This window comes from Mobula birostris, chromosome 2 (genome assembly GCF_030028105.1).
Source record: "Mobula birostris isolate sMobBir1 chromosome 2, sMobBir1.hap1, whole genome shotgun sequence".
In the NCBI taxonomy this organism is placed as follows: Eukaryota; Metazoa; Chordata; class Chondrichthyes; order Myliobatiformes; family Myliobatidae; genus Mobula; species Mobula birostris.
The window spans coordinates 6,343,873-6,368,462 of record NC_092371.1 but is presented as its reverse complement, the minus strand read 5'-3'; the positions used below and the strand labels follow the sequence as shown (position 1 = coordinate 6,368,462).

At 45.8% G+C, this 24,590-nt stretch overlaps 1 protein-coding gene across 1 annotated transcript in view; it reads left to right on the top strand.

Moving 5' to 3' along the window:
• The window catches only part of dcst1 (DC-STAMP domain containing 1), a 52,560-nt gene that overhangs the window by 5,989 nt on the left and 21,981 nt on the right, over positions 1-24,590 (top strand). The window contains exons 3-7 of the mRNA XM_072251694.1: positions 1,391-1,565; positions 5,296-5,439; positions 7,626-7,747; positions 13,652-13,809; positions 19,412-19,511. Coding sequence (XP_072107795.1) covers positions 1,391-1,565; positions 5,296-5,439; positions 7,626-7,747; positions 13,652-13,809; positions 19,412-19,511 — 699 coding nt within the window. The remainder of the gene's footprint in view (positions 1-1,390; positions 1,566-5,295; positions 5,440-7,625; positions 7,748-13,651; positions 13,810-19,411; positions 19,512-24,590) is intronic.

Sequence of the window (24,590 nt, the reverse complement as noted above, 5' to 3'; positions counted from 1 at the left end):
ACCTGTGGGATAGTTCTCCTTCCTTACCACCCCACCTGCGGTCTGGAGCACCCTCCTTACCACTCCACCCACGGTCTGGAGCACCCTCCTTACCACCCCACCCGCAGTCTGGAGCACCCTACTTACCACCCCACCCGCAGTCTGGAGCACCCTCCTTACCACCCCACCTGCGGTCTGGAGCACCCTACTTACCATCCCACCCATGAGGTAGTGCTCCCTCCGAACACCCCACCCATGGTCTGGAGCACCCTACTTACCACCCCACCCGCGGTCTGGAGCACCCTACTTACCACCCCACCCATGAGGTAGTGCTCCCTCCGAACACCCCACCCATGGTCTGGAGCACCCTACTTACCACCCCACCCGCGGTCTGGAGCACCCTACTTACCACCCCACCCGCGGTCTGGAGCACCCTCCTTACCACTCCACCCACGGTCTGGAGCACCCTCCTTACCACCCCACCCATGGTCTGGAGCACCCTACTTACCACCCCACCCGTCCAGCTGGTAGGTTAATTGGGCATTGTAAATTGCTCTGTGATTAGGCCTGGGTTAAATAGGTGAGTTGCTGGGCAGTGTGACTCGTTGGACCAGAAGGGCCTGTTCTGTGCTCTATCTCTAAATAAGTAAAAATAAAAATACTTTGCCTCTCTTTGACTGTCTCACCCTCTGCCCACCTAGTTCACCGTTCTGCCCAAGCCTCTTCCTCGTACCTCAGTCCATCTTCCCGTTTAACACACATTTCCCATGTTCCTCGCTTCCTTTCCCTGACCTTACCTTCACATCCCTACCTGTTCCACATCCCTCATTCCACTCCCTGCCCTTTTCCTCCTTCAGCTAATCGTTTGTACGCCCTGCTCTCCTCTCCCTGCTCCTTTCTCTCTCAGCCTCCTCACTGTTTGTGTGTTGTTTCCCATCCTGAGACTCACTCATCCTCTCCTCATACCTTCTGAGTGCCGCACTGCGGGGTGGTGAGAAAGGAGCACTGTGAGAGATGCAGTGAGGGGGGAGGGCAGTAAAGAGGCAATACCGTGCTGCAGGAGTGTCAGTATCGCACTGTGAGGGTCAGCAAGGGGTGTGCTGACATGCTGGAGGGGGGAAAGCCACGCGGTGGGAGGAACGATGAGTAGGGACAGCAAGGAGGGGGTTCCGCGATGTGAGAGGGGTGTTGAGAAGGGAGCACTGTGGAGTGTTGAGGGTGAGTCGTGGAGGGTGATGAGGAGGGAACACTGCACTGCGGAAGGGGCAGTGAGGAGAGAGCGCTGTGTGGTGGGAGGGCAGTGAGGAGGTGGAATCACTGGGGAGGGAGGAATGATGAGGAGGGTGTGCCACAGGAGGGAGCATCGGGCTGTGGGAGGGGCAATTTAATGTCTTTTCTGTGCTCCATTCAGGATGACAGCCGGAAATTTGGCAAAGGCACCACGCAGGTAAAGAACTCTTTCAATGAGGTCAATAATCAGATCATCTCAAAGGAGGGCTATGATTTCTCCAAGGAGCAGAGCGACAAGGAAAGGAACCTCACCACACAGAAGCTCTTCGAGCAGAAGACAAAGATGCGTTGTGAATGTGAGTCACTTTCCCCATTTTATTGATGGCACGCTGGCCTTCACCAGTCAGGGCACTGAGCATAGGATTTGGGATGTTATGTTGCAGAGGTACAAGACGTTGATTGGCTACACGTGGAGTATTATGTCCAGTTTTGGTCACCCTGCCATAACGTGTCATTCAATTCAAAACAGTGCCTGCAACAGAATATTTACAAAAGGTGGTGGCTACAGTCCAGCCCGTCACAGGTAAAGCCCTCCCCACCATTGAGCAGATCGCTGCCACAAGAAAGCGGTATCCTTCATCAAGAACGACCACCCTCCTGTCATGCTGTCTTGTCACTGCTGCCATCAGACAGGAGCTACAGCAGCCTTAGACCCCACACCACCAGGTTCAGGAATAGTCCTTACCCTGCATCCGTCAGGTATTTATTCAGCAATAGGGCATGGAGTGGGTCCCACACCACCAGGTTCAGGAATAGTTCTTACCCTGCATCCGTCAGGTATTTATTTAGCAATAGGGCATGGAGTAGGCTCTTCCAGTTCTTCGAGCCACCGTGCCCCAGCAACCCCTGATAACCCTGATTAACCCTAGCCTAATCACAAGACAATTTACAATGATCAATTAACCTAGCTAGTACATCTTTGGACTGTGGGAGGAAACCGGAGCACTCGGGGAAAACCCATACATTCCACGGGGAGGACGCACAGAGTTCCTTACAGACTGTGCTGGAATTGAACTCTGAAATCCAGCGCCTGAACCAGCATGGATAACTTCACTCACCTTCATAGTCATAGTCATACTTTATTGATCCCGGGGGAAACTGGTTTTTGTTACAGTTGTGCCATAAATAATTAAATAGTAATAAAACCATAAATAATTAAATAGTAATATCTAAATTATGCCAGGAAATAAGTCCAGGACCAGCCTATTGGCTCAGGATGTCTGACCCTCCGGGGAGGAGTTGTAAAGTTTGATGGCCACAGGCAGGAATGACTTCCTATGACGCTCTGTGTTGCATCTCGGTGGAATGAGTCTCTGGCTGAATGTACTCCTGTGCCCACCCAGTACAGTATGTAGTGGATGGGAGACATTGTCCAAGATGGCATGCAACTTGGACAACCTTAACACTGAATTGATTCCTCAACCTATGGACTCCATTTCAAGGACTTCATGTTCTCAGTATAATTTATTTATTATTATTATTATTATTATTTTGTATTTGCATGGTTTGTCTTACTTTGCACATCAGTCGGTCTTTCTGTGTGGTTTTTCCTTGATTCTGTTGTATTTCTTGGTTCTGTTGTGAATGCCTGCAAGAAAATGACACCCAAGGTAGTATATGGTATATGGCATCTTCAAGGAGGCGGACACAGAACCCATGAACACTACCTCACTACCTTTAAAAAATTTATTTCTGTTTTTTTCACGTTATTTTATCTTAGCTAATACATGCACTGTATATATAATTACTGAAATTCAGTTTTTTTCTCTATTTCTCTTGTATTGCATTGTCCCACTGCAGTAAAGTTAACAAATTTCACCACGTATGCCGGTGATATTAAACCTGATTTTGATTCTGATGTACATATTTGATAATAAATTTACTTTGAAGTTTGTACTTTGAACAGTGCAAAGAGGTGAACATATGGCAACGCGCGACAGTTTTATTGGCATGTGGCATGCAGTGCTGCCCCTCGATTCTTTAAAACCACTCCCTTAAAAAAAAGATGCATAATGATTATCGTCACTGCCAAATAAAGCAGCGAATGATTTTCGTCCAACTTGAGAGCGGTGGGATGTTTCACAGGAAACGTCTCACGCCGGCTTGGTGCTCGCTAGACGGTTGTGAGAACGCGTGATGTTGGATGACGCGTTTTGGATTCCTTGCAGACCTGATGTATACCTCTGCATTTAGATAGAAAAAGGTTACAATAACAATACTATTTAGAAATGATGTTATTTTTCAATTGTCTTTTTGAAAGATTAGTATTAATTATTTTTGAACAGGTTTTCTAAAATGCTTCACTTATTTCTGTGTCACTGTATACTTATATTAACTGTAATAATTCATGAAAATAAGCAACATCTTTTTTCTTAAAAAGTCCATAATTATTGTTACGAATTCATTAATCAGTGATAATCTTTGCTGAAAATTACCCTGCCGCGTGAGAAAATTGTTTAAAAGATTATTACCTATTTGGGCACGTGCTCTCAGAAAGGTTCTCCAGCCCTGATTTCGGCTCACTCAGGACTGGAGGGTGTGAGTTTTAGGGAGATGTTGGGCGAGCTGGGACTCGATACCGTGAGTGTAGAAGACTGAGTGGCCCTATAGAGATGGAGAAACAAGAGAGTTTTTGTTGGATATCAGGTTTAATATCACTGGTATATGTCGTGAAATTTGTTGTTTTGTGGTAGCAGTACAATGAATTACAATAAGTACAATAAATAGTGTGTGTGTGTGTGTGTGTGTGTATGTATATATAAATATATATATATATATATATGTGTGTGTGTGTGTGTATATATACACACACACACACACACACACACACACACACACACACCTCCTTCTTGTTGGCAGCAATGAGAAGAGGGCATGTCCTGGGTGATGGGGGTCCTTAATGATGGGCACTGCCTTCTTGAGGCATCGCCTTTTGAAGATGTCCTCAGTGGTGGGGAGGCTGGTGCCCATGATGGAGCTGGCTGAGTTTACAACCTTCTGCAGCATCTTTCCGACCCTGTGCCGTGGGCCCTCCATACCAGACGGCAATGCAACCAGTTAGAATGCTCTCCACGGCACAACTGAAGAATTTTGTCGAGCCCAGACCAACACGCGATGGCAAATTGTAATAGGTGTACACAGTCCATAAAGTATCCTTGATAGCTTCATCCTTAACTGTAGATGCTGGAATGTGGGCGGGTGATGCGTAGATGTGGGTTGATGGTCAGCATGGTCTTGGTGGGCCAAAGGGCCTGTTTTCATGCCCAATTACTGAATGACAGGAAGGGGCAGTGAGGAGGGAGCACCGTGTTGTGGGAGGGGCGGTGAGGAGGGAGCTCCACACTGTGGGAGGGGCAGTGAGGAGGGAGAACCATGTTGTGGGAGGGGCGGTGAGGAGGGAGCACCGTGTTGTGGGAGGGGCGGTGAGGAGGGAGCTCCACACTGTGGGAGGGGCAGTGAGGAGGGAGCACCATGTTGTGGGAGGGGCGGTGAGGAGGGAGCACCGTGTTGTGGGAAGGGCAGTGAGGAGGGAGCACCGTGTTGTGGGAGGGGTGGTGAGGAGGCAGCTCCACACTGTGGGAGGGGTGGTGAGGAGGGAGCACGGTGTTGTGGGAGGGGTGGAGGGGTGGTGAGGAGGGAGCACCGTGTTGTGGGAGGGGTGGTGAGGAGGGAGCACCGTGTTGTGGGAGGGGTGGAAGGGTGGTGAGGAGGGAGCACCATGTTGTGGGAGGGGTGGTGAGGAGGGAGCACCGTGTTGGGGAGGGGCGGACTTGAGGAAGGGAATGACTTTGAACCAGATGCCCTCTCAGCTGGGTGTGTGTGATCCCATAAACTGCAAGACAAGCAGGGAGGGGTGTTTCTCCTGGGGCTATAACACTGCCCTCCCCCCAACAAAAATTGGTCAAGGAACAAAATTTTGCTCCCTCTGGCATCCTGCTGTGCTTAGACTGTTGTCTACTCTCAGTTCACAAGCTGGGATTGGGAGGGGACATCATAAAGTAAAATACAATCTTCCTTTCGCTGCAGCCATTGTTAAAAAAGGGATCCGGCGTTGCAGGATGTGGTTCGATCAGAAACACGTAGCGTGCCTCAACAAAATACCTATCCCTATCTTCAATCACCTCTTCTGCGTCCCGATGGTATTCGATTTTATGTGTGACATCATGAAAGGTAAGGTTACCATCAGCTTTTTCACCAATACCTCTCCAATCACCGTCTTGCATACTCCTGGCATGTGAGGAGGTCAGAGTCATGGAGTGGTAACAGGCCTTTTGGCCCATCACAACCATGCCGGCCTTTTTAAACCACTACACTATTCCCTCCTGTTGCCATTAATTCTGCATCCTTCTCTACCCTGCCTATTTGAGTACTTCAAGTCAAGTCAAGTTGCTTTTATTGTCATTTCGACCAGAACTGCTGGTACAGTACACAGTAAAAACGAGACAACATTCCTCCAGGACCATGGTTGTACATGAAACAACACAAAACTACACTAGACTTCAGACCTACACGGGACTACATAAAGTGCACAAAACAGTGCAAGACGGTACAATAATTAATAAACAAGACAATGGGCACAGTAAAGGACAAATTACAATATAATAATAAATGATGTAAATGTAAACAATGTTTCAGCAGGAATTGAGAAAGAAATGAGCAAAAATTGCAAAGGGTGTGGAGTGGTGTTCAGTTGAGTGAGTGTTGTGTAGGTTGGTGTCAGACTAGACTCTGGGAATTGAGGAGTCTAATGGCTTAGGGGAAGAAACTGTTGCACAGTCTGGTCGTGACAGCCCGAATGCTTCGGTACCTTTTGCCAGATGGCAGGAGGGAGAAGAGTTTGTATGAGGGGTGCATGGAGTCCTTCATGATGCTATTAGCTTTGCGGATGCAGCGTGTGGTGTAAATGTCTGTAATGGCAGAAAGAGAGACCCGCCATTAATGTAAACGTTTAAATGTAGAATCACGTAGGCAGATAGGATGCAACACTTGTGGTCAACCAGGGGCTCAGCCAACCCAAGAAGCACCATACTGTCTATTGGCATTGTCACTTTCAGGGAACTATGGACTTGAACCCCAAGGTCTCTCTGTTCATCAACATTCAGTAGCACCCCATCATTCACTGTACTTGGCCGACTACTATCCGACTTTCCAATGTGCATCACCTCATATTTGTCAGGAATAAATTCCATCTGCAAACACTCCACTCAACTTTCTACCTGGTCCATATTTTGTTGTTACCCTGGACAATCTTGCTCAGTGATCCGCAACACCAACAACCTTTGTGTCATTTACAAACTTACCAATCCTACCTCCTACGTTCACACCCGAGTCGTTAATATATATCACAAACCACAAGGGTCCTGGCACCAATATCTGTAGTTACAGGAAAACAGACAAATTTCTTTCCACTACAACCCTTTGCCTCCTATCACCAAACCAAGTTTAGATCCAATTTGCCAGCTTGCCATGGATCCCATATATATATATTAACCTTCTGAACCAGCCTACCATGTGCGATCTTGCAAAATACCGTGTCCTTTCTTTTACAAAATATCTTTATTACAAATTCAGTGCTCCATATATACAATCCAGTGATGAACACAATTACTGCACAACCACTAGACAAACAACGTTAAACTAAAATGTTTCCATCTCTGTCAATGATGGCACTAACCCGCTGTGGAGTCCAATGGTCCCAGAACACCTCTATGGTCGCCGTGGACAGCATGTGTTCCCACTCAATGGTTACCCAGGTACAGACATACCCCTAAACATTGCCAGACAGTCTGCCCGGCCAGATCCCTCCACCACCCATCTCCAGGACCCACCAGCCCCAGTAGTGAGTGTGTGATGGCAGGGTGTAGAGCAAGTTACATTCTGTCTGACCCCGGGAGTGTGTGATGGGACAGTGCAGAGAGAGCCTCACTCTGTAACTGACACCGGGAATGCGTGTTGGGATGGTGTAGAGCGAGCTTCACTCTGTGTCTGATCCTGGGAGTGCGTGATGGGCGACACACACAAAATGCTGGAGGAACTCAGACAGTCAGGCAGCATCTAGGAAAAGAATACAGTCTACCGTCAACTGTGTTCTTTTCCTAGATGCTGCCTGGCCTATTGAGTTCCTCCAGCACTTTGTGTGTGATGCTCAGATTTCCAGCATCTTCAGATATTTGTGAGTGTGTGACAGGACTGTGTGGAGGGAGCTTCACTCGTCTCTGATTCCAGGAATACGTGATGGGACTGTGTGGAGGGAGTTTCATTCTGTGCCTGACTGCAGGAGTGCGTTTTCAGTCCACAGCAGAGCCTTATTTGAGTGTGTTGTCCTGGGAGTAACTGTGCTAACTCTTCTGTTGCAGTGATGACCCCCTGGTGCAAGGACCGGATCCCAGTGGACTCTAACTTTGGCCAACTCTATGATAAAGTTAATGGCTCCGTGGAGAACCTAAACCAGGACTTCACTGCGGAAATGACTGTCAACGTACGTATTGCTTGCATCTGAGGTGTGTGGGTGGGCAACTCCCATCACCAGTCCGTGTTGTCATCACATAAGGGTTGCCATGGAGCCCAACATTTATTGTCCGCCCTTGGAGCAATGGTGTCATAGTCACAAAATGGGCCATTCAGCCCACATTGTCCATGCTGACCATTTCACCTACCTATACTAATCCCAATTACCTCATGTTAGGTCCTTGGCCATCTGTGCCTTGGTGATTCTACTGCTTGTCCAGGTGTAGCTTACTTTCATTTTTAAGATCATAAGACATAGGAGCAGAATTAGATCATTTGGCCCATTGAGTCTGCTCCACCATTCCATCATGACTGATTTATAAACCCTCTCAACCCTATTCTCTTGCCTTCTCCCTGCAACATTTAAAACCCTGACGAATCAACCTACATTTTAAATACACCCAATAAATTGGCCTCCGCAGTTGTCCGTGGCAAGAAGTTCCACAGATTCACCACTTTTTGGCTAAGGAAATTCCTCTTCATCGCGGTTCTAAAGGGACATCCTTGTATTCTGAGGTTGTGCCCTTTGGCCCCAGACTCCCCCACTACAGGAAACATCCTCTGCACGTCCATTCAGTCTAGGCCTATCAATATTTGATAGGTTCTGATGATATCCTCCCTCATTCTTCTAAACTCCAGTGAGTACAGGACCAGAGCCATCAAATGCCCCTCATACTTTAATTCCTGGGATCACTCTCGTAAACCTCCTCTGCACCCTTACCAATGCCAGCTCATCCTTTCTTAGAAATGGGGCTGAAAACTTCTCACAATACTCTAAGGGTGGTCTTATTGATGCCTTATAAAACTTCAGCTTTATATTCTAGTTCTTTTGAAATGAATGCTAACATTGCATTTGTTTTCCTTGCCACTGGCTCAGCCTGCAAGTTAACCTTTAGGGCAATGGTTCCCAACTGTTTTTATGCCACGGACCAATGTCATTAAACAAGGGGTCCATGGATTCCGGTTTAAGAACAGCTGCTTTAGGAAATTCTCTTATGCCAGGTGTGGTGAAGAGAGGCTGTTGATAGGGCAAAATTGCAGTCAACAGGATGAGTTGCAACGTAAAAGGTGATCAAAATTTAAAACGGGTGAATACATGACCAAAGGTGTTCTATTTGAATGCATGCAGTGTATGGAATAAGATAGATGAACTTGAAACACAGTTGCTGATTAGTAGGTATGATGGTGTAGACATCACTGAATAGCGGCTGAAAGAAGATTATAGCTGGGAGCTTAAGGTCCAAGGATACACATTGTATCAAAAGGACAGACAGGAAGGCAGACGATGCTCTGTTGGTAAAAAATGAAACCAAATCATTAGAAAGAGGTGACATATGGTTGGAAGATGTTGAATCATTGTGGATGGAGCTAAGGAACTGCAAGGATAAAAAGACCCTGAGGGGAGTAGTATACAGATCCCCAGACAGTAGTAAGGATGTGGCCTACAAATTACAATGGGAGATAGAAAAGGTATGCCAAAAGTGCAATGTTACAATAGTCATGGGGGACTTCAATATATAGGTAGATTGGAAAAATCAGGTTGTGCTGGATTCTAGAGTGCCTATGAGATGGCTTTTTAGAGCAACTCGTGGTTGAGCCCATCAGGGGATCAGCTGGATTGGGTGTTGTGCAATGAACCAGAATTGATTAGAGAGCTTAAGGTAAAGGAACCTTTAGGGGAAGGCGATGGAATTCACCCTGAAATTTGAGAAGGAGAAACTAAAGTCAGATGTATCAGTACTACAGTGGAGTAAAGGGAATCATGAGAGAGGAGTTGGCCAGAATTGATTGGAAAAGAACACTGGCAGGGATGACGGCAGAGCAGCAAAGGCTGGAATTTCTGGAAACAATTTGGGAGGCACAGGATCTATACATCCCGAAGAGAAGAAGTATTCTAAAGGAAAGATAACACAACTGTAGCTAACAAGAGAAGCCAAAGTCAACATAAAAGCTGAAGACCATGTAACAGAGCAAAAATTAGTGGGAAGTTAGAAGATTAGGAAGTTTTTAAAAACCAACAGAACGCAACTAAAACAAGGTAAAGACAGAATATAAAAGTGAGCTAGCTAATAATATTAAAGAGGATACCAAACATTTCTTCATATACATAAAGTGTAAAAGAGAGGCAAGAGTAGATATCAAACCACAGGAAAATGATGCTGAAAAAGTAATAATAGGGAGAATGAAATGGTAACAAACTGAATAAGTATTTTGTGTCAGTCTTCACTGTGGAAAACGCTAGCAGTGTGGTAGAAGTTCCAGGTGTCAGGGTCATGAAGTTTGTGAAGTTACCATATTATTAAGGATGAGGTGTCAGAGTACCTGAAGGCACATATTAAAATAGGCTGTAGTCAGCATGGTTTCGTCAAGGGAAAATTTTGTCTGACAAATTTGTTGGAATTCTTTGAAGAAATAATAAGCACAATCGATTGATGATGTGCACTTGGATTTTCGGAAAGCCTTTGAGAAGGTGTCACACATGAGGCTACGAGACCATGGTATTTTGGTATGGATTCTAGCATGGATAAAGCAGTGGCTGATTGCCAGGAGGCAAAGAGCGGGAATAAAGGGAGTCTTTTCCGGTTGGCTGCTGGTGACTAGTGGTGTTCCACAGGGGTCTGTGCTGGGACTGATCTTTTTTTTCACAGTATATATCAGTGATTTGGGTGATGGACTAGTTGGCTTTGTTGCAAGGCTTGAAGGTGATATGAAGATAGATGGAAGGGCAGGTAGTTTCGAGGAAGTAGAGGCTCCAGAAAGACTTAAACATATTAGGAGAATGGACAAAGAAATTGCAGATGGAGTACAGTGTCGGAAAATGTATGGTCATGCACTTTGGTAGAAGAAATGAAAGAGTTGACTATTTTCTAAGTGGAGAGAAAATACAAAAACTGAGGTGCAAAGGGACTTGGGAGTCATTCTGCAGGATTCCATAAAGGTTAATTTGCAGGTTGAGTCTGTGGTGTGGAAGGCAAATGCAATGCTAGCATTCATTTCAAGAGGACTAGAATATAAAAACAAGGATGTAATGTTGAGACTTTACAGAGCACTGGTGAGGCGTCACTTGGAGCATTGTGAGCAGTTTTTGGCACATCTTAGAAAGGATGTGCTGAAACTGGAGAGATTTAACGTCTCAACCCAAGCAAGGCTGCAGGACCCGATAGTTTCAGTACCAGGGTGCTCAAAGCCTGTGCCCCTCAGCTATGTGGAGTACTTCACCAAGTATTCAACCTGAGCCTGAGGCTCCGGAGGGTTCCTGTACTGTGGAAGACGTCCTGCCTCATCCCTGTGCCGAAGACGCCGCGCCCCAGCGGCCTCAATGACTACAGACCGGTGGCATTGACCTCCCACACCATGAAGACCCTGGAGAGACTTGTTCTGGAGCTGCTCCGGCCTATGGTCAGGCCACACTTGGATCCCCTCCAGTTCGCCTACCAGCCCCGACTAGGAGTTGAGGATGCCATCGTCTACCTGCTGAACCGTGTCTACGCTCACCTGGACAAGCCAGCGAGCACTGTGAGGGTCATGTTTTTTGACTTCTTCAGTGCGTTCAACACCATCCGCCCTGCTCTGCTGGGGGAGAAGCTGACAGCGATGCAGGTGGATGCTTCCCTGGTATCATGGATTCTTGATTACCTGACTGGCAGACCACAGTACGTGTGCTTGCAACATTGCGTGTCCGACAGAGTGATCAGCAGCACTGGCGCTCCACAGGGGACTGTCTTGTCTCCCTTTCTCTTCACCATTTACACCTCGGACTTCAACTACTGCACAGAGTCTTGTCATCTTCAGAAGTTTTCTGATGACTCTGCCATAGTTGGATGCATCAGCAAGGGAGATGAGGCTACGGGGCTACGGTAGGAAACTTTGTCACATGGTGTGAGCAGAATTATCTGCAGCTTAATGTGAAAAAGACTAAGGAGCTGGTGGTAGACCTGAGGAGAGCTAAGGTACCGGTGACCCCTGTTTCCATCCAGGGGGTCAGTGTCGACATGGTGGAGGATTACAAATACCTGGAGATATGAATTGACAATAAACTGGACTGGTCAAAGAACACTGAGGCTGTCTACAACAAGGGTCAGAGCTGTCTCTATTTCCTGAGGAGACTGAGGTCCTTTAACATCTGCTGGACGATACTGAGGATGTTCTGTGGTGGCCAGTGCTATCATGTTTGCTGTAGTGTGCTGGGGCAGCAGGTAGAGGGTAGCAGACACCAACAGAATCAACAAACTCATTCGTAAGGCCAGTGATGTTGTGGGGATTGAACTGGACTCTCTGACGGTGGTGTCTGAAAAGAGGATGCTGTCCAAGTTGCATGCCATCTTGGACAATGTCTCCCATCCACTACATAATGTACTGGGTGGGCACAGGAGTACATTCAGCCAGAGACTCATTCCACTGAGATGCAACACAGAGCGTCATAGGAAGTCATTCCTGCCTGTGGCGATCAAACTTTACAACTCCTCCCTTGGAGGGTCAGACACCCTGAGCCAATAGGTAGTCTATCTGGTTCAGGTGACTTATCTACCTTCAGACCTTTCAGTTTCCCAAGCACCTTCTCCTTAGTAATAGCATCTACACCCACTTTGCCCCCCTGACAATCTTGAATGTCTGGCATACTGCTGCTGTCTTCCATAGTGAAGACGGATGCAAAATACTTACTGAATTTGTCCTCCATTACTTCCTCTCTGGTGCCATTTTCCAGCAGCCCAATATCCACTCTTGCCTTTCTTTTACTCTTGATATATCTGAAAAAAAACCCTTGGTCTCCTCTTTGATATTATTGACTTACTTATCTTCTTATTTCTTTTCTCTCCTCATGGCTTTTCTAGTGGCCTTCTGGTGTTTTGTTAAAAAGCTTCCCAATCCTCTAACTTCCCAGTAAATTTTGCACTATTATATACCCTCTCTTTTCCTTTAATGCTGCTTTTAACTTCCCTTATCAGTCACAGGTGCATCTTCCTCCTGTTCAATACTTCTTTGGGATGGATCTATCCTGCGCTTAAGGTAAAGGAATCCTTTGGAGGTAGTGATCATGATATGATAGAATTCTCCGTGCAGTTTGAGAGGATGAAGGTAAAATCAGATGCATCAGCATTATAGTGAAATAAAGGGAACTACAGGGGCATGAGGTCATTTATGTTTTTCTTTATTCCATTATAAAGAACTTTTAACTACATCATTTGTATGAACACTACACTATATTATTATTATTGTGAGAAAAAAAAACTGGCCATTCACATTCCATACACTCCCACCATCCACACTGCCAATGGAGCCCACCCCTTCCCATTCACTCCCACCATCCACACTCCCAATGGGACTCATCCCTTCCCATACACTCCCACCGTCCACACTCCCAATGGGACCCACCCCTTCCCATTCACTCCCACCGTCCACACTCCCAATGGGACCCACCCCTTCCCATTCACTCCCAATGGGACCCCACCCCTTCCCATTCACTCCCACCGTCCACATTCCCAATGGGACCCCATCCCTTCCCATTCACTCCCACCGTCCACACTCCCAATGGGACCCACCCCTTCCCATTCACTCCTACTGAAGTCAAATCCAATAGAACCCACCACTTCTCATTCAATCCTACTGAACTCAGTCCCAGTGGAACTCAGCCCACTTCTCAGCTAAACCAATGAAAAAAAGCAAAACAGAAAACGAAACAGAATCTATGGTTCAGTTTTAGGACTTTCCATCAGCACTTTATTGATCTCCTCCACCATGTTGGCTATGCAGGCAATGGGTAAGCTGGCCTCCTTCCTGTTTGTCTTTCTTCTCAACATGCCTGTTGATGGCTGATGGGTACCTTGCGTGGATCTCCTGACATAAGCTGGCACTTGTTCATCTCTCCACTATTTAGAAAGTAGAGCAGGAGTCGATACTTGGAGCCAATGTTACCAGGGCTGAAATTACTCAGACCGTGCATGAAGAGCTGTTGAAGAAAAGAACCCTCTTGGAGAAATTCACTTTTGTGATCAAGCTACTGATATCGCTCTCCTTCTTCATCCTCTTTATCTCGTAAGTGTACTGTTGTGGCCTCGTCTCTACAACAAAATTGTTTGAAGTCCGTGAGGTCAGACGGAGAGGAACTGTCCTTAACCCAGGGCAAGGAGGAGTGGGGTGGCCCAGTGCTGCAGGAGGTAGAATCCACTGCCTCATCTCTCCAGAGATCTGAGTTCAATATTGATCTCCAGCACTTTGTGTGTGCGTGTGCACGCGCGCGCACCTTGTGCCTATGTATGTGTGTCTGTGACTGTGTGTGTAAGGAGCTCTTGAAGAGAAGCATCTTGCTGAGAGCCTTGTGTGCGTCTTGTGTGTGTGTCTGGTGTCTGTGTATCTGTATGCATGTATGTGTGAGTTTGAGTGTGTATGTAAGTGTGAGTTTGGCTGTGTGTATGCATGTGTATGTGCGAGTTTGCGTGTGTATGCATGTGCGTATGTGAGTTTGAGAGAGTATGCATGTGTGTGCGAGTTTGAGTGTGTTTGCATGTGTGTGTGAGTGTGCAGGCATGTGTGTGTCTGCATTTGAAAGTGTATACATGTCTATATGTGAGTTTCAGTGTGTATGCATGTGTGAGTGATTTTGAGTGTGTATGCATGTGTGTGTTTTATTTGTGTGTGCGCATGTATCAATTATAACCGACATCTCAATGACAAACTCTGCCATCTTCCTCAGGGATGATGCCCAGTTAAGTCTATTCCAGTGGTATTTATACCCCCTTAGTCCATCCCTCCTGATGGTTAGTCCTCATCCAATCAGGTTTCCACTCTCCCACCTTGTTTACAATTGAATTCTAGTTCTTACATAGAGCAAGACCTACTTCTTTTTAAAAATTCTTTTCCTCTAGTCGTATTTCAATGTCTTCCTTTACCAAGCATCCCAAAGCCATTGGCATGGCACAGTAGTTTTGTGCCCCCGAAGTCTACCCTATGGCCGTTGTGAATGCAGTGTTCTGCTAATGCCAACTGTCATTGTTAACAAGATTAAGGTTACACAATAGTCTGTTTGAAATGACCCCTGCTGTCAAACAACCATTTCCTATGGTTAAACATAATGATTTCATACACCATTTACAAGGAAGTCATTTGGCTGATATATGAATTTTCCAAGCCGCCCATCAGTACTATTCCCTTTTGTGTACTTCCCTGTGCTGACACCATCCATACACCATCAATCTACAGAACATGATGCTCAGGGGCTTGGGATGTATTATATTTTTGATAATATAATATCATTTTTTAAGAAGTTATAGTTGAAACACCTAGACTACAGGCTTCGGACAGTAAATGGGTGAACACCTGGGATTAAGGGGATTAAGAAGCCTCTGTGTCCATTCCTATCAGTAAAGAGTATACCTTTTGGATGCTTCTGTGGGGGGGATGACCTATTAGATCATGACGGCAGCAGCTGGGCACTGTGGCCGGCTCTGAGGCTCGAAGGAAAGGGTAAAGTTAGGTAGTGCAGTTGTTTTAGGGGACTCAGTAGTTCGGGGGACAGAAAGGAGAAAGGCAACATCAAAGTAACAGCTATGATGTAACAGGAAATAACAGGAATGGGGGCACCAGGTGTTTGAAGATTTAGAAAAGACAGAGGAGAATGTAGAAGAGGGGAGGGAGTTGCACTGCTAATCAGGGACAATATGACAGCGACACTCAGGGAGGAGTCAGACACCAAGTCCATTTGGGTGGAACTCAGGAATAGGAGGGATGCAATCATACTGGTGGGATTGGACTGCAGACCCACTAATAGCCACCAGGACATTGAGGCCGAACACTGAGGCTGTCTACAAGAAGTGTCAGAGCCGTGTCCATTTCCTGAGGAGACTGAAGTCCTTTAACATCTGCCGGACGATGCTGAGGATGTTCTGCGAGTCTGTGGTGGCCAGTGCCATCATGTTTGCTGTTGTGTGCAGGGGCAGCAGGCTGAGGGTAGCAGACACCAACAGAATCAACAAACTCATTTGAAAGGCCAGTGATGTTGTGGGGACAGAACTGGACTCTCTGACGGTGGTGTCTGAAAAGAGGATGCTGTCCAAGTTGCATGCCATCTTGGACAATGTGTCCCATCCACTACATAATGTACTGGGTGGGCACAGGAGTACATTCAGCCAGAGACTCATACCACCGAGATGCAGCACAGAGCGTCATAGGAAGTCATTCCTGCCTGTGGCCATCAAACTTTACAACTCCTCCCTTGGAGGGTCAGACGCCCTGAGCCAGTAGGCTGGTCCTGGACTTATTTCATAATTTACTGGCATAATTTACATATTACTATTTAACTATTTATGGTTCTATTACTATTTATTATTTATGGTGCAACTGTAACGAAAACCAATTTCCCCCGGGATCAATAAAGTATGACTATGACTATGACTATTGAGGAACAGATGTGTAATCAGATTAAGGGAAAATGAAAAAATAATATGACTTTATGTCATGGGGAATTTCAACTTCCCTAATATAAACTGGGTTCTCCTTAGTGCGAGGGGTTTAGATGGGGCAGAATAAACATAGAACATAGAATAGTACAGAATAGTACAGGCCCTTCGGCCCACAATGTTGTGCTGACCCTCAAACCTTGCCTCCCATATAAGCCCCCACTTTAAATTCCTCCATATACCTGTCTAGTAGTCTCTTAAACTTCACTAGTGTATCTGCCTCCACCACTGACTCAGGCAGTGGATTCCACGCACCAACCACTCTCTGAGTAAAAAACCTTCCTCTAATATCCCCCTTGAACTTCCCACCCCTTACCTTAAAGCCATGTCCTCTTGTATTGAGCAGTGGTGCCCTGGGGAAGAGGCGCTGGCTATCCACTCTATCTATTCCTCTTATTATCTTGTACACCTCTATCATGTCTCCTCTCATCCTCCTTCTCTCCAAAGAGTAAAGCCCCAGCTCCCTTAATCTCTGATCATAATGCATACTTTCTAAACCAGGCAGCATCCTGGTACATCTCCTCTGTACCCCTTCCAATGCTTCCACATCCTTCCAATGTGTGAAGTGTATCCAGGAAGATTTCTTAAATCAACATGTGGACTTTTCAATGAGAGGAGGGGCTGTACTGGCCCTGGTGTTGGGTAATGAGCTTGGCCAGGTGACTGACCTTTCACTGGGTGAACAGTTAGGGAACAGAGATCACGACTCCTCCTTAACTTTCAGGATAGCTGTAGATAAGGATAGGTATGGTCTTATGGAAGAGTTTTAACTTGGAGTAGGTCAAATAACACGGGCATTAGGCAGGAACTAAGAAGCGTTAATTGGAAACAACTTTTTTTCTAGTCCGCAAAAGACATATGGAGGGTGTTTAAAGATCAACTGCACAGGGTACGGGAAAGGTATGTTCCTGTTAGAAGGAAGGATGGGGATGGAAAGAGAAGAGAACCTTGGATGTCCAGAGAGGTGATGAATTTAGTCAAGAAGAAAAAGGAAAAGTGTGTAAAGCTTTGGAAGTCAGGATCAAACGGAGCACATGAGGAGTATAAAGAAGCTAGAAGAGAACTAAAGAACGGAATGAGGAAGACCAGGAGGGGCCATGAAAAGTCCTTAGCGAGTGGGATTAAGGTGAATCCCAAGGCATTCTATATATACTGTATATCGAGAGTAAGAGTGTAACTAGGAAGAGGGTGGGACCGCTGAGGAATGGGTGTTTAATGTACCAGGTTTTTGAAGTTTTAGAAAACATAGATGAGAAGGTAAAAGAGGGGAGGGGAGTTGGATAAAGAGGGGAATATTTGCTTGGGTGTGTATGAGGTACTTAATGAGTACTTTGCTTCAGTATTTGCCAAGGAAAAGGAAATGGAGAACCACGAGATCAGTGCTGACTGTGTAAATACATTAGGGCATTTAGAGGTCACAGAGAAGGAAGTGTTGGACCTCATAAGTTGTATGAAGGTGGATAAGTCCCCAGGGCCTGACTAGATTTACCTCAGGTTGTTGAGGGAGGCAAAAGAAGAGATTGTTGGGCCCTTGACCAGTATCTTCATGTCCTCTCTAGCCACAGCGAAGTCCTGGAGGACTGGCGAGTGGCTAAGAAGGGAACAAGGGAAAACCCTGCGAACTGTAGACCACAGAGTTGAAGTGAAATTGCTGGAGAAAATTCTTAGAGATGGGATATATGAGCAATTGGAAACCCATGGCCTATTTAGGGAGAGCAGGCATGGCTTTGTGCCTTACCAACTAAATTGAGTTTTTTGACAAGGTGACAAGAGACTTTGATGAGGATAAGGCAGTGGATGTTATATACATGGACTTTAGTAAGGCATTTGGCCAAGTCCCTCATGGGAACTAACCTAGAAGATTAAGATGCATGTGGTTCGTGGCAAATTGGCTGTTTGGATTTAGAACTGGCTTGTGCATAAGACAATAGAGGGGTGAGTTGAAGGGACTTGTTAGAACTGAAGGTCTGTAATTAGTGGAGTTCCACAGGGATTTGTGCTGTTTGTGATGTATATAAATGACCTGGAAGAATATGTACTTGGGTGGGTTAGTAAATTTGTGGATGATACCAAGTCTGGTGTTCTGGATAGTGCAGAAGACTGGCAAAGAATACAGCACAATATGGATCAGGTGCAGATGTGGGCTGAGAAAAGGCAGATGGAGTTTAACTCGGATAAATGTGAGGTGTTGCACCTTGGTAGGGCAATTTCAAGGACGCAGCACATTATTAAGGCCAAGATCCTAAACAGTGTTGCTGAGCAGAGAGATCTTGGGATCCAAGTTCAAAGCCCCTGGAAGTGGCTGTACGGGTCAATAAGGTGGTTAAGAAGGCTTTTATTAGTCAAGACATTAAATTCAAAAGTCAGGAGGTTATGTTGCAACTTTATAAAGTTCTGGTTAGGCCACATCTGGAGTATTGCATACAGTTCTGGTCATCCTACTATAGGAAGGATATTGAGACTTTAGAGAGGGGGCAGAACAAGTTTACCAGGACGCTGCCTGGTTTAGGGGGGCATGTGCTATCATGAGAGGCTGGATAAACTTGGGCTGTTTTATCCGGAGCGTCGAAGGCTGAGGGGAGACCTGATTGAGGTTTACGAGATTATGAGAGGTATAGATAGAGTAGGCAGGGTGCATCTGTTTCCCAGGGTTGAAATGTCTGATACCAGAGGGAATGCACTGAAGCTGAAAGGGGGGTGGGTTCAAGGGGGATGTGAGGGGTAAGTTTTTTACTCAGAGCGGTGGATGCCACTGCCTGGTGTGGTAGAGGTAAATTAGAGGCTTTTAAGAGATGTTTGGATAGGAAGATGGAGGGATATAGACATTGCGTAGGTCGGATGGATTAGAGTTTGGGTGTTTTTGATTTGCTTTTTAGCTGGTTCAGCACAACACTGTGGGCTGAGTGGCTTGTGCCTGTGCTGTACTGTTCCATAGTCTATGTTCTTGTTCTATATTTTATGTGACTGTGTTTGCTGCTGTCATATACACGCTGTGTGTGCATTGTGCTGTGTATGACTGTTGGTTCTGTGTTTTGTGCATTGGCCCTGGAGGAATGCTGTTTTGTTTGGCTGTATTCAAGGATATTCACATATGGTTGAATGACAACTAAATTCAAGCTTGAACGTGTTTCTCTGTCTCTGACTGGATATAATCAAAATCATTCTATCTCCCCTGTACCCAGAGCCTTTCTGTACACCTATAACTTCAACAAGGACACCCGTTATGACAATATTTACATCGGTACGTACTTTCGACAGATTGATGCCAGGCGCAGGATCATGGTAAGCATGTTGGAGTGAAGTTTCTGCAGGATCAAAATCAAAGTCGAGTTTATTGTTATCTGTCTGAGTACAGGTGTGATGAAAATCTTACTTGCAAAAGCATCGTAAGGCCTTACTCATCTGTAAGGCCAGTGATGCCGTGGGGATGGAACTGGACTCTCTGACGGTGGTGTCTGAAAAGAGATGCTGTCCAAGTTGCATGCCATCTTGGGCAATGTCTCCCATCCACTACATAATGTACTGGTTGGGCACAGGAGTACATTCAGCCAGAGACTCATTCCACCGAGATGCAACACTGAGCGTCACAGGAAGTCATTCCTGCCTGTGGCCATCAAACTTTACAACTCCTCCCTTGGAGGGTCAGACACCCTGAGCCAATAGGCTGGTCCTGGACTTATTTCATAATTTACTGGCATAATTTACATATTACTATTTAACTATTTTACTATTTATTATTTATGGTGCAACTGTAACGAAAACCAATTTCCCCCGGGATCAATAAAGTATGACTATGACTATCACTGAGGCATAGCATCAAAAAGCAGCATTTACAAGAGAAACAGAAATTAAACATAGAACAGTATAACACACAAACAGTCCCTTTGGCCCATAATTTTGTGTTGAACTAATTCAATTAGTAATCAAATGGCTAACTAAACTAAATAAAACATAGAACAAAAATTGATACACAACTACACATGAATCATACACAATTTGTACTAGGAAGAGGGCAACTAGAACAAAAATAAAGTCCATTGTAGTGCAAAGTGGTCACAGTGTTGCTATACAGAGGTGGTGATTAGGGTTGTGCTGGTTGGTTCAAGAACTGAATGGTTGAAGGGAGGTAGCTGTGAACCCGGTGGTGTGGGACTTCAGGCTTCTGTACCTCATGCCCGATGGGGGCTGTGAGAAATTGGCGTGGGCTGAATGTTGGGGGTTTTTGATGATCTTTTTGAGGCAGTGTTTTGAGGCAGAGTCAACCATTCAAACTGGCAGTGAAAACAATAAATTCTGGGAATACTTGGCAGGTCTGATCTTTGACACGAAATCGAAAACACTGCTTTTCTTCTCACAGAAGCTGGTCCACCTGCTGAGTATCTCCAGCACCTGCACTGCAGACTACACACAACTTCCTAACAACCCCTTCCCCAAAGTACCCTGCTGGGACACAGTCCAAGGGGCAAATAGCAAGAAGTACTGCATAAGGAGTCCATTTGGTCCATTGCTTCCATACTTGAATCCAGAGCACCAATCCCACCAGCCCTATTTCCCTCCACTCCAACATATTCTCTCTCACATGCTCAGCAACACCCATTTATGTTTTAAACCACGAACCTGATTTGAGGGCAATTTGTAGTGCGCAATTATCATTCGTATGTGGGAGGACGCCAGAGCACCTGGGGAAACCCACGGTTTCACAAGGAGAACGTGTGAACTCTGCATGTGTGTGTGTGTGTGTGTGTGTGTACCTCAAGAAGGTAACATCCATCATCGATGACCCCTACCATGCAGACCATGCTCTCTCCTCGCTGCTGCCATTAACAAGACGGTACAGAAGCCTTTGCTCCCACACCACACCATCAGATTTAGGAACAGGTATTATTTTTATTCTCTTTTGTGTTTGCACATTCTGTTGTTCTTTGCATGTTGATTGTTTGTCAGTCCTGTTGGACACAGTCTTTCACTGATTCTATTGTGTTTCTTGGATTTACTGTGTATGCCAGCAAGAAAACAAATCTCGGGGTTGTGTATTGTGACCTATACAGAGCCTATAAAAGGTATTCACCCTCCCCCCCATCCCTGGAAATTTTCGCATTTTATTGTTTTACGACATCGAGTCACAGTGGATTTAATTTGGCTTTTTTAAAACACTGATCAACAAAAAGGACTCTTTCATGTCAAAGCGAAAACAGATCTCTACAAAGTGATCTAAATTAATTACAAATATAAACACAAAATAATTGATTGCATAAGTATTCACCCCCTTCAAGTCAGTATTTAGTAGATGCACCTTTGGCAGCAATTACAGCCTTGAGTCTGTGTGGATAGGTCTCTATCAGCTTTGCACATCTGGACACTGCGATTTCTCCCCATTCTTCTTTGCAAAACTGCTCAAGCTCTGTCAGATTGCATTGGGATTATGTGTGATCAGCCCTTATCAAGTCCAGCCACAAACTCTCAATTGGATTGAGGTCTGGACTCTGACTTGGCCACTCCAGGATATTCGCTTTATTGTTTTTAAGCCATTCCTGTGTAGCTTTGGCTTTATGCTTGGAGTCATTGTTTTGCTGGAAAATAAACCTTCTCCCAAGTTGCAGTTCTCTTGCAGATTGCATCAGGTTTTCCTCTAGGATTTCCTTGTATTTTGCTGCATTCTTTTTACCCTCTACCCTCACAAGCCTTCCGGGGCCTGCTGCAGTGAAGCATCCCCACAGCATGATGCAGCCACCACCATGCTTCATGGTAGGGATGGTGTGTTTTTGATAATATGTGTTGTTTGGCTTACACCAAAGATACCGTTCAGTCTGATGGCCAAAAAGCTCAATTTTGGTTTCATCAGACCATAGAAACTTCTTCCAGCTGACTTCAGAGTCTCACACATTCCTTCTGGCAAACTCTAGCCGAGATTTCATGTGAACAACAGGAACTCTGCAGATGCTGGAAATTCAAGCAACACACATCAAAGTTGCTGGTGAACGCAGCAGGCCAGGCAGCATCTCTAGGAAGAGGTGCAGTCGACGTTTCAGGCCCTTTGTCAGGACTAACTGAAGGAAGAGTTAGTAAGAGATTTGGGTGAGTTTTTTTCAACAGTGGCTTTCTCTTTGCCACTCTCTCATAAAGCTGCGACTGGTGAAGCACCCGGGCAACAGTTGTTGTTTGTGCAGATTCTTCCATCTTAGCCACTGAAGCTTGTAACTCCTCCAGAGTTGTCATAGGTCTCTTGGTGGCCTCCTTCACTTGACCTCTTCTTGCATGGTCTCCCAGGACAGATCCTCTGAAATGATAACAATGAGGAATTTAAAGTTGCTAACTCTCTCCACCTCCGATCCCCTGATGAGGATTGGCTCATGGGACCTTTGGTTTCCTCATCCTGGAGTCAATAATCAGCTCCTTGGTCTTACTGACATTGAGTGAGAGGTTGTTGTTCAGCCAGATTTTCAATCTCCCTCCTATGTGCTGATTTGTCACTACCTTTGATTCAGCCAATAACCATAGTGTTGTCAGCAAACTTTCATTTGGTAATGGAGCTGTGCTTAGCCTCACAGTCATAAATATGAAGTGTGTAGAGCCTAAGCACACAGCCTTGTGGTGCATGTGTGCTGATGGAGATTGTGGAGGAGATGTTGCCAATCCAACTGACTGAGGAGCTATTGATACCTAGGACTTGTAGCTTAGGACTTGGGAGTCCTCGTACAGGATATCCTTAAGGTTAACCTCCAGGTTGAGTCGGTGGTGAAGAAGGCGAATGTAATGTTGGCATTCATTTCTCGAAGAATAGAGTATAGGAGCAGGGATGTGATGTTGAGGCTCTATAAGGCGCTGGTGAGACCTCATCTGGAGTACTGTGGGCAGTTTTGGTCTCCTTATTTAAGAAAGGATGTGCTGATGTTGGAGAGGGTACAGAGAAGATTCACTAGAATGATTCTAGGAATGAGAGGGTTAACATACGAGGAACGTTTGTCCGCTCTTGGAATGTATTCCTTGGAGTTTAGAAGAATGAGGGGAGACCTCATAGAAACATTTCGAATGTTGAAAGGCATGGACAGAGTGGATGTGGCAAAGTTGTTTCCCATGATGGGGGAGTCTAGTACGAGAGGGAATGACTTAAGGATTGAAGGGCGCCCATTCAGAACAGAAATGTGAAGAAATTTTTTTTAGTCAGGGGGTGGTGAATCTATGGAATTTGTTGCCACGGGCAGCAGTGGAGGCCAAGTCATTGGGTGTACTTAAGGTGGAGATTGATAGGTATCTGAGTAGCCAGGTCATCAAAGGTTATGGTGAGAAGGCGGGGGAGTGGGACTAAATGGGAGAATGGATCAGCTCCTGATAGAATGGCGGAGCAGACTCGATGGGCTGAATGGCCGACTTCTGCTCCTTTGTCTTATGGTCTTATTGATTAGTTTTGAGGAGATGACAGAGCTGAGCTGAGCTGAAGTTGATAAAGACCATCCTGATCTATGCATCTTTGCTGTCCAGATGTTGCAGGGTTGAGCGAAGAATCAATGAAATGGCATCTGCCGCGGACTCGTGCTGGTAGACAAACTGAAGCTGATCTAAGTCGTTTCCGTTGCAGGAGTTGATATGTTTCTCAAAACACTTCATCACAGTGGATGTAAGTGCTACTGGATGGTAAGGCTTCCTGGTTCAAGAGCCTTATAGTTATAGACTAACAATTAATGACCCTAAGCCTATAACCATAAGGCTCCAGAACGAGTCCTGACGAAGGGTCTCGGCCCGAAACGTCGACCGTACCTCTTCCTAGAGATGCTGCCTGGCCTGCTGTGTTCACCAGCAACTTTGATGTGTGAGGCTCCTGAATTGCAGATAACTTCACTCTCCTCACCTGTACTGATTCCTCAAACTATGGGCTCAATTTCAAGGACTCACTATTATTTATTTACCATTTATTTATCACTATTATTATTGTATCTTTTGTTTTTGGCCCATTTGGTCTGTTTGTTTCTGTGTAGTTTCTCATCGACTCTATTGTATTTCTTCGTTCTTCTGCGCTGAGGGAATGGCGCTGGCGCCACCGAATGGGTGTGGGGCGGTTGGGTCGGCCTGGAGGCCCAGGCAGAGGATGTGGCACTGACCGGCGGGCAGGAGGGTGTGGAGACCTCGTGGCAGGGCAGGCCCGGACCTGTAAGCCAGTTCGTCGGTCAGCAGTCAGTACCCGGTGGGGAAGGGAGTCAGTATCAGGGGGATAGAGATCGGGCTAGTGGAATGTCATTGGGGAAGTAGATTGGCATTGGGTGATTAGTTTATGGGCAGAGGAGGTACCGTAGCTGGGGGAGAGGAATGCTCGGGATTGGTACTGGGAGGGCGGTTCAGTCCTGGGATTTGGAGAAAGATCAGTAC